At 34.7% G+C, this 10,668-nt stretch overlaps 1 protein-coding gene across 1 annotated transcript; it reads left to right on the top strand.

The window, feature by feature from the left end:
* Positions 1-5,934: 5,934 nt before the first annotated feature.
* LOC149008086 (CBL-interacting protein kinase 18-like) lies at positions 5,935-9,819 on the top strand. The gene is made up of 2 exons (XM_089165021.1): positions 5,935-6,133; positions 7,791-9,819. The coding sequence occupies exon 2, from the start codon at positions 8,097-8,099 to the stop codon at positions 9,426-9,428; it is 1,332 nt and encodes a 443-aa protein (XP_089021147.1). The 5' UTR covers positions 5,935-6,133; positions 7,791-8,096; the 3' UTR covers positions 9,429-9,819.
* The last annotated feature ends 849 nt before the right edge of the window (positions 9,820-10,668 follow it).

The following is a 10,668-nucleotide window of genomic DNA, read 5'->3' as shown; positions in this document are numbered from 1 at the left end:
ATATAATGCATTACAATTTATGAATTTATTACAAAATTGTATACAAGTTTTTTTTTTCCAAAAACTTAAAATTTAACCATCATTTTCTTAGATATGATGTCAAGAGTGGCATGAGGCACTGATCATTCATATGCATTATGACTAGTTGGGTGGACCCACAACAGCCTATCATGGTTGGTCCAGGTACAATGGGGTCCCACAATACTCTAGTTAAGGGGTCAACTTGAGTTCCATCAAGCCCAACCACCAAGTTTCATAAGAATAAAGCCACAAAAAAAATCCAATCATAATCAACTCTTGGAATAAATATAAGCCACTAAAAGCATAAAAAATCCATCAATAATTCAGATTATTTTTTGGGTAAAAAGTGTGTTAGATTTGATACATTAAAATAGGCGGGACATGGAAACCATTCCAATCTGTGGGTTTCCATATTAAGAAATCATTTTCAAGGGGTGGGTCACCCTAGACGTACCTTCCCCAGTTAGGAGGCGCTTATATATGGGGCATACAAAATGACAAAAATATAATTGAAGAGTGGCGTACAAAACAGGGCCCACCACCACCATCAGAAATGATTTGTTTCAATCAGCACACTTACCAACAAAAAGCCCCACTGCAGCCCTAGTCAAGTCAAGTGGCAAATATAAAATTAGGGCAAGTGGGGCGAAATTTTATGGTCTAAATCAAAACTTGTGGTCGTGAAAGTGATTTTTTCAATAAAATTTAACTACACACAAGTTTCGATCTGGGTCATAAGTTATATGGTGCTGTGCATTTTTTGTGCAGCACCCCAGTAGACTTGGAGCATAGTCGTGAGAGAGGTAGATTTTTCTTTTTGTGGGGTTTGAGGTTCATTTAGGCCTGTTTATACGCATTTCGACTATATTCTCAAGATAGTTTTTATATAAAATTTAAATATTTCTTATCTTTTTTTTGCCTTTTGATCATAAGAAAATTTGAAAACATTGATCTTTTGCTTGCTGTCCCAATCTCTTGGTCAACATGGATCATTTTCTTTTGCTTCGTTAGTGTTGATCAGATTATCGTGATTTTGATGGGGGAGGAGCCTTCTTTGATGTTGTGTCACCAATGGGTCAAGTGTGGATTTTGAATTTAGCAAAGAGTATCCAAATGGGTAGAGTAGAAATTCATAGAAACCCTAAAGGGAGTGACTCAATTAGTAAAAATCAATCCCCATGAATAAAAGCTCAAAAATTCAGTTGTTCATATTAATGGTTGCTAACCAGCTCTATGTTGGATCATTTGCATAGAGCCTACAAATAAAATAGGAGAGAAAAACCTTAAGAAATACATTTTTTTTTTAGATGAAAGTAAAATTGAAGTTCAACAGTTTACACCTAGAAAAATATTATCATTTTCCTATATTATGAGTCTTTGTTTTGTGATAATGATGGAAGGACATTTGGTGGAGCTTAATTGCCTAAAACTAATAAATATTAAATTAGCATAAGAAACCTACAGTTCTAAAAACAATATAAAGGTTGGATATGGTTGGTTAGCTATCAACGTTCAGATAAAAACTTCAAAAACAACATACAAACATAAATGATGTATGAGTTTTTCATCTTCATCCATTTTGTAAATTTTCTTCTTCTAATTAAAGAAGCCAGATTAAACCTAAAAGCAGATCCATTGAGAATTTGAAATGGACAATTCATGTCGATTATGATTAATCTGGAATAGGTAGAATTTTTTCATGGGCATTATCTAGATTCTTTTTTTTTCTTGCTGTTTTTGCTTAAATGATATTCGAATGCAAACCATCTTCTGTTTTTTTGGTTGACTATGATAAACCATCATTTTTTCATACTATGTCTTTATTTGATGAAGATAATTGAAGAGTTCTTGATGTAGGTTTTATGCTAATTTTGTGGTGAACTAATTACGTTTACATAGTCAATCAGGTGAAATCAACAGATAAAGAAGGGTTGGATATGGTAGGTTAGATTTCCATATCATTACATTTCCAACTTTATTGGTAAGATTTGAAAGTTTCTTCCTTTTAACCTTCTAGCTAATACTATCATTTTCAAACTTAACTATAAATTTATTATTACCACCATGGACTAGGAAAAAAAGGTTGGATGTGCTAGGCTGTAACTCCAAATCCAGAGAACTCTTCAAATTTTCAAACTTGATGAATTATAACTATTAAATCCATGTTGACAAATTTTTTTGCAAAGTTTATACGATAAGATAAGCAGACTAAAAGTTAAAAGTTAAAGCAAGATATCCTCTCAGATCTCTTCACATATGCTATTCAAATGAAACTCTCCTTTTGCTACAAATCCACAATCATGTCAGGCCCTCTTGAGTAGCATTGATTATTACTCATTAATTACTTCTGTTATAAAAAAGCAATACTTTTTTGTATGATTTATGAATCACGTATACGTTCCCATGTACTATTAGCTTGACAAATGACATGCCAATATACACACATGAAACATGTTCAAACTCTCATTCTTGATTATATGTGCAAGGTTTAAAATATCAATATCAAGTATTGTATGGGCATGTGATTTTAAGAGACCTATCGTCTCGTATTGAGTACTGCATCGTATTGGTCAATATATTTTAGTGTAATTCAATAGAGAGACATATCAATATGTATATAAATTAAAATTGTATTGTAGAATGTTGTAAATATGTTTAAAACTTAAATTAATATTATTTTATATTTTTATATAAATAAATATTTTAATCGTGTCTTTTATCCTATGGTTTTTATAACGGAAACTTTAGTTCTATATTAGGGCTGAGAAGAGCTGATTATCTCGTTTATATATATAGTAAGGACCTATGTAATTTACTTTGGGACCATGTGCGACATGAACCAAACCTATACCCTATTGTGACCTAGCCATGGTTATATAGATATATATTTTGTCATGGGCCCTAATCTGGAAGTACACTGCTGGGTGAAGACGTGGAGATGCCATTATAGAAGTGCTTTCTTTTAGAGAGGTCAGCTAGATAGGTACATTTCTATAGGGAGTTGAGCTGAATAGGTACCATTACAAAGAGAGGCAACTTTATCCTTTCACCTACAGCCTTTGGGGCTCTATATAAACATATTTTCGAGTTCATTTTGGACACCAAATTTCCTCCTCCTCTTTCTTTCTCTCTCTACCTGTTGTAATTATGTTAAGCAGTGAACATAACCTGATTACACCTTAAGTAACATTTCTGGGGTGCAACCTTAAAGGTTTGGGCTGACTGATCTTGGGGTGAAGACCAAATTAGAACATGTATTGCACATTTTGATGTGTCTAAATACCTTAAAGAAAATACCTTTGATATGTTTTAGCTCTAAACAAGTATTGTGATTACAACAACCGTTTAAGTGTTTGTACGGATTCCTCAACAAGTTTCAACATAGAATACTTTAAACCTTGATTATATGCATGTTATCTTTTGTTTCAAAATTTCTTAACTGCACAATTTATTAAAGAAAGTTTTTTTTCATCAAAACTCGATATTCATTATAATGATATCACCAAAGGGTTAGTTCAGTTGGCAATGATGATTTGCTAATAGCTCCCGCACCAACCTATATAAATCATCAAGTTCAAAGAAAGAAAAAGATCAGTGCATTATCTTCATAGGACTCATATATTTATCATTTATTTTTGGGATAATTACTATTGCCCCCTTATACTTTTGTTTTATTACTAATCAAATCCTATTTTTTGTGAAATTACTATTGCCCCCCTCATTTTTAACGGTGTTAAGTGGCTGTTAACATCAAATATGAAATGTCTATTTTGCCCTTAGAATTAAGAAGTCAAAAATATTGCATTACCCTCATTTATAGAAACTATATTGAATGTCAATTATATCTTTAAAATCTTATATTTTAGTATTAGTTTTGGATTTGGTGGGACCACATACTTATGGTTGTTGAAACTTTCACATTCCACTTAAAATTTTCATTATCACCATGATGGAAATTTTACAACAAATTAGCATATAAAATGCTAATTGATAGAAAATTTGGTAATATATATTAATGGTCAGCATATATTATGTGATTTTCAATTTCCAACTTTGAATTAAATTTGATATTTCTTAATATTTTAGTTTCCATTTTAAGTTTTATTTAATTACATTTCTTTATTTGGTGATTTCTTTTTAGAGAAGAAAAATCACATCTTTTCTTTATTCGGTGGTTTATTTTTAAAAAGAAAAGTGAATTTAAAGTTAATTGTTTCCCATAGTTAATTAAGGGTAGTACTATAATTTGACAAAAGTGTAAATAAATAAAAAGATAATTGCGGGATTATTTTTGTGATTTTGAATAAATATATAGATGCCACATCATCAATAAACTAACGGAGTTTAACGGTAGGGGGCATTAGTAATTGTAGACAAAGTTAAAGGTTAGATTAGAAATTTTAAAAAGTCAAGGAAATAAAGTAGTAGTAAAATCAAAGTACAAGGGAGCAACCGTAATTATCCATTTATTTTTTTTATGTTCTTATTAAAAAATATTTTGCTCTTTCTCAAGTTTTAAAAAATGAGACATATCTATCCCAATTTTTTGTTCAAAATTTTTTCTATACAGCTGATGGCTTACAACTTTAAATTCATCGTCTTGAAGATTACATTATGCGAGATATCATTGGCATTTCTAATTCTAATAAAATATATTTCAAACAATTTTTCGTAGTTATATTTTTGGTTTAGGGTTCTATATTTGACTCTGGAAGGTTACTACTTACTAGGATTTCTATATCTGTCTTAATAATTCTAGATTTCACTTTTAGAAGAAGTTTCGCATTGCCAGAAATCTCCAGAATTTTTCTATTTTCTGACATCAAACCCATCACCATCCTACCATTTTTAACTTTGTCTCGATATGCAAATGCAGAATAACATGTATTCTCATAAAAGATAAGATTCATCACGTTCTTATTTTTTTTTGAAACTGATTTTCATAGAAGGGGGAACAAAAACCCAAAACCCCCCAAAAAACACACAAAAAAAGGGGGGGGGGGGGGGGGGGGAAAGGGGGGCGCGCCGCCGGGGGCGCCCCCCAGCCAAAAAGAAAAAAGGCAACAAAACAACAACAAAAAAAAACAAAAACCAACCCGGCAGGGGGAGCGACGGACAAAGGCGGACACCCCCCCCCCCCCCCCCCTGGTTCAAAGTATCAGTACCTTCTCGCGCATATAGAGCAATATCATATAAGGTTACACGATACTAACAAGGGATAAGAAAATATAAAATTTTAATTTTAAAAAAAATATTAAAAGATGAATCTTTCTGATACCAAACCATGCTCTTCAAGCACTAGTATATACCTAAACTCAAACCTCAACTCATGAAGGTATCTTAAAAATCTAGGGGTTTTCTGGGGTGGGATCTAAGACCGATTCTCTAATAATTTCTAATTCAAAGCCAGATCAATGCCAATAAGTTCATCTGTTGCAAATCCAAATATTCAAAACCATTAGCCAATGAATGACTCAAATTTATTTTTGTAATCAAATCCAAACACTATTATATTATAGGACCCAAAACAAGAATGATACAATAATTTGTCGATGAAGACCTAAAATCTTTATTATAAGCATGGATTGGTTCTGTGAGGTCCAAAGTAGGTCGGTAAAACAGAATCTTATCAACAGATGCCAGTGTTACCGGTTGAAGAGGTTTCTGAGAACTGTCTTTACCGGACCTAACGGTAATCCGTATTTTCCTTTTATTTATTTTTTGTTTGAAAAAAAGGTCTCGAGTTTTGGACCGTTTGGTTTAAAGCATTGTGTGGGGACCGCATTACGTGCCGTTCTAATCCTGTCTTTGGAATATTCCTTTTTAATTTTATTCTTTTCTTAAAATTAAAAAAAAGTAAATTTTTTTTTTTGATTTTCTTTTGTAAAGAAAGATTCTATAAGAAATAAAAACTGTCCGACGTAGGATCCGGCAAGGAAATTTCACATTTTCTAGAGTCGTTGTTGGAAGCCGTTGCTGTTGTTTCTTCTTCTTATCTGTAGCTGTGTTCTGCTCACGCGTTTTGAATCTTTTTAAGTACTTCTTCGTAGTTCTCGCTTTGTTCAAAGAATTTCTCCTGATCGATCTTCGTTACTTCCATCAGAAAAAAAAGGTATACAGCCCGTGGATTCTGTGATTTTATTCTGATGGAACTTTGAGTGGATGGATATATGTTGTTGTTTTTATTTTTTATAATTCTTGTGCTCTGGTTTTAGGGTTTTGCTTGACAATTTCTCGATCTTCTCTTTTCATTTCTTTGATCTGGTTTGTTTCCAGAGTTTTTAATTGAATTCTGTAAAATGAATGAATTAATTCTGCTTTCTTTTTCAGATTAGATTTTTGTTCAGCTAGCTTGTGTTCATTTCTGATATTCTGATGTGTCATATATATTCAAGTTTAGATTTTTCTACTCTTTTTGAATGGTATCATACAATCATGGCAGTGGGTGTCTGTGCTGAGCCCATTTGATTGTTGTATTAGTTGCTAAAAGTTCCACTTTTTGCCATAAAAATGAATTTGGAATCCTGACCTATTTTCGACTGGATTGGTAGTCTGACTTGGTTACTAGTTTTGATTCTGCATTCCTGGAATATTAGCTTGTGTTGGATTTCGTGCTTGATTTTCCGTTAATTTCTGTCCATTGGCTGAGAATGTTGGTGATTTTCTCACATGTTCCTCTTGCTTTTATTCTTCTGTTTTTTGATATTTCTTTGCTGTCTATATGCTTTGATGAATATGTTTCATCTTGTATGTAAATGCAGATTACCTTTCCTGGAGTCTGAACCATGATCTTGATCTACGATCGACATAACCCTTTTGTTTTTTCCTATCCACGATGATTATATTCTTGATTTGTAAGGAAACTGTCATTATTACCTGTTCTATGTGGTCTTAAATATGTACATCCAACTGTTGGCATGTTTTTAGCTGATTTGCTATTTTTTTTCCTTCTGTAATTTAGGTTATTCCCTAGATCCTGAACTTGGGATGTTATTGGATTCTTCATTCTTTTTCCTCCATTTATAAATTTCACCTTTTATCTGCGGTTACAATAACTTCTATTTTTAATTTTCATGTTGCATTTGCAAACCAAGAAACAGCTTCTCTTCAAAGCAGGGGTTAAGGCTGCTGTGGTTACAATAACTTCTAGTTTTAGTTTTGATGTTACATTTGTAAACAGAGAAAAAGCTTCCCCTCAAAGCAGGGGTTAAGGCTGCTGTGGACATTAACTTCTATTTTAGTTTTGATGTTACATTTGTAAACCAAGAAACAGCTTCCCCTCAAAGCAGGGGTTAAGGCTGCTGTGGCTACAATAACTTCTTTTAGTTTTGATGTTACATTTGTAAACCAAGAAACAGCTTCCCCTCAAAGCAGGGGTTAAGGTTGCTGTGGTTACCATAACTTTTAGTTTTGACGTTACATTTGTAAACCGAGAAACAACTTCCCCTCAAAGCAGGGGTTAAGGCTTCTGTGGTTACAATAACTTCTAGTTTAAGTTTTGATGTTACATCTGTAAACCAAGAAACAGCTTCCCCTCAAAGAAGGGGTTAATGCTGCACGCATTACCCAAACCCTGCAGTGTTGGGAGCTTCATGTACTGGGTACATACTTTTTATTTTTAGTCTGGAAACATGAATATCAACTTTTTATTCTTCATTCAGGTCCATGTTGTTTGCTAAGTTGAAACGTAGACCATCTGCAGCTGGTCTTAGGTTGTTATGCTGGTGAGTTGAATGTCAAATTTTAACTTGTTTCTGTTTTCTTTACAGTACGAGTCTTCTTGAAAGAAAAACACCTGGGAATGCTGAAAGATGTGCTTGAGCGTCAAGAATTCTTTCTGTGAGCTCAATGAGCCTGCAGCTCTGCTTGAGCGCTCCTCATTCATCCACGATGAAATCCAAATTGTCCATGCCAGAATGCCCAATGGGGCTGCAAGCCGTAGAAAGCTTATCGTGTTTAAACACGATCATTGTGAAGATGGTTGAACTTCTTTACTCCTAGTAACTCCTGCTTTGTGTGTATAGTTGTGTTAGCAGGAGGTTATAACTACTTACGTTGTAGTGTTTGTATTTGGGATGGAAAGGAAAGGGGGTGTGTTACAACAAAGGTATGAATTAGGGAGATTACTAGGGCAAGGCACTTTTGCTAAGGTCTACCATGGGAGGAGCCTTAAAACTGGTGAGAGTGTAGCCATTAAGGTAACTGATAAAGAGAAAGTTTTAAAGGTTGGGCTGGTTGACCAGGTCAAGCGAGAGATATCTGTAATGAGACTGGTTAAACACCCAAACATTGTGCAGCTATATGAGGTTATGGCTAGCAAAACCAAGATTTACTTTGTCATGGAATATGCCAAAGGTGGTGAGCTCTTCGATAAGGTTGCCAAGGGTAAACTTAAGGAAGATGTAGCAAGGATGTATTTTCAGCAGCTGATTAATGCTGTGGATTTTTGCCACAGCAAAGGTGTTTACCACCGAGATTTGAAACCTGAAAATCTACTTCTGGATGAGGATGGAAATCTGAAGGTTTCCGACTTTGGGCTGAGTGCACTTGCTGATTCTAGGCGCCAAGATGGGTTACTCCACACGGCTTGTGGGACGCCTGCCTATGTTGCTCCAGAAGTTATCAATAGAAAAGGGTATGATGGATCCAAAGCTGACATTTGGTCTTGTGGGGTGATCTTATATGTTCTGCTTGCTGGTTTTCTTCCATTCCATGATACAAATTTGATGGAGATGTATAGAAAGATTGGAAAAGGAGACTTTAGATGCCCCAGTTGGTTCCCTCCAGAAGTACGCAGGCTGCTGTCTAAGATTTTGGATCCCAACCCAGATACCAGGATTTCCATTGCAAAGATTAAGGAGACTTCTTGGTTCAAAAAGGGTTTGGAATCCATATCAACTGCTGAAGTAGAAATTAATGAACAGGCTAAAATAGACGTGGATTCAGCTTTCAGCCCATCTAAGAATAGTAATGTTGCTGTTGAGCCCAAGCAACTGCTGTCCAAACCTAATAATCTGAATGCTTTTGATATTATTGCTCTTTCAGCAGGGTTTGACCTCTCTGGCTTGTTTGATGAAAATGCCCATAAGAGGGAAGCACGATTTACATCCATGCAGCCTGCCTCAACTATCATATCTAAGCTGGAGGAAGTTGCTAGGTCACTTAAATTGAAGGTGAAGAAGAAAAGTGGAGGCTTGTTGAAATTGGAGAGATTGAAGGAAGGAACGGAAGGTGATCTTTCAATTGATGCAGAGATTTTTGAGGTTACTCCATCTTTTCATTTGGTGGAGCTAAAGAAGACTGGTGGATGTACACTGGACTACCAGAAGATGCTAACACAGGAGATAAAGCCAGCTCTTAATGACATGGTTTTGGCTTGGCATTGTGATCCACAGCAGCAACAGTAACAAAAGCAGCTGACTTTTTGCTTTTCTCTTCATTTTTTCAGCTTTGTCTTTGCAAGGACTTCTGTTTTTGTATTTGGCAAGATGCTCTGAAGAGGTGGGAGCAGCAACAGTTACAGCAGCATTTTTCAGGACTTCTCACCATGGCACATCCTAATTTGGAGAAGAATCTTTTCTCTGTTATTCGTGCCTTCCTAGAGTCTGTTAATCCCTTTTTTGGCCTTTTCTTTTTCTCTTATCTCTGTTACTTGGTCTATGTTTAAGTGGTGGTGTTTATTTATGTTTATCTTATTGGGATCATAGTATTTATGTGGACTTTGTGTGTACTTGTCCTTTTGTCTCCAAAGACCCATGCTATTTTATTTTGTATATTATGATTTTAGCTTTCTCCAAACCCTATTGTGTTTTTCTTTTGGAAGGTTCACTTCTATCCTGCTTTGGTTGGTGGAATTAGTTTTCTTCAATCTTGGGAGGATCTATCAAATACCAAACACCCATGGGACTTGAGTTATGCAATAAAACCTTGAATTGTGTATCGTGTTTATATCTTTTAAGAACCTTTGGAATTAGTTTCTAAGTTTGATTGTACGAACTCTGGGAGCAGTCTGAATCACCAGATTAAATATAGGCGATTACCAAAAAAAAAAAAAAAAAAAAAAAAACTCTATTAAATATAGGCAAGGAAATGGTAAGAAGTTCTAACCCAACCATATTGATGATGTAGCCAGGTGGACCAATAGACCAATATTCAGTCCATTTCTGATAGTAGAAGTGTGACATGTGTCCCAACATCACATTATAAGTCACATCATTTTTTTTTGTAAATTTAATCACAATACTTTGATGTGATTTATAAATGGATTTCAATCATTTGATGTGATGTTGGGACATATGTCATACATCTACTAGGATAGAAATGGACTGGATAAATTTTTGTAGACAGGTAATAACAAAGCGGGTAATTTTCATCTGGACCCCCGAGGTTTGGTTCATGTCATTTTTAGTCCAAAAAAATAGACACTTTGCATCTACCTCCCCTGAGGTATTCAATAAGATCAATTAGGACAATTTGTGTTTTTATGACCAAAATACCCTCATACCCTCACATCTTTGCCTTTTTTTTTCCTCTTCAACTCCGGCTACAATTGACCGGGCGAAGTGAAAAGCAGAGGTAAGCGTTGATCGTCTGGTTGTTTGATTGTTGTTTCCTCATGAACCAAACCCAACAGCAACTGCAACTGCA

This window comes from Hakea prostrata, chromosome 8 (genome assembly GCF_041222555.1).
Source record: "Hakea prostrata isolate BN-2017 chromosome 8, UWA_Hpros_2, whole genome shotgun sequence".
NCBI classification, from domain to species: Eukaryota; Viridiplantae; Streptophyta; class Magnoliopsida; order Proteales; family Proteaceae; genus Hakea; species Hakea prostrata.
Note: the sequence above shows the minus strand (reverse complement) of the source record. Positions and strands in the feature narration are given on the sequence as shown.

Bases quoted from the DNA above. Each gene is read 5' to 3' on its own strand.
- LOC149008086 (XM_089165021.1), top strand. From the start codon at position 8,097: ATGGAAAGGAAAGGGGGTGTGTTACAACAAAGGTATGAATTAGGGAGA.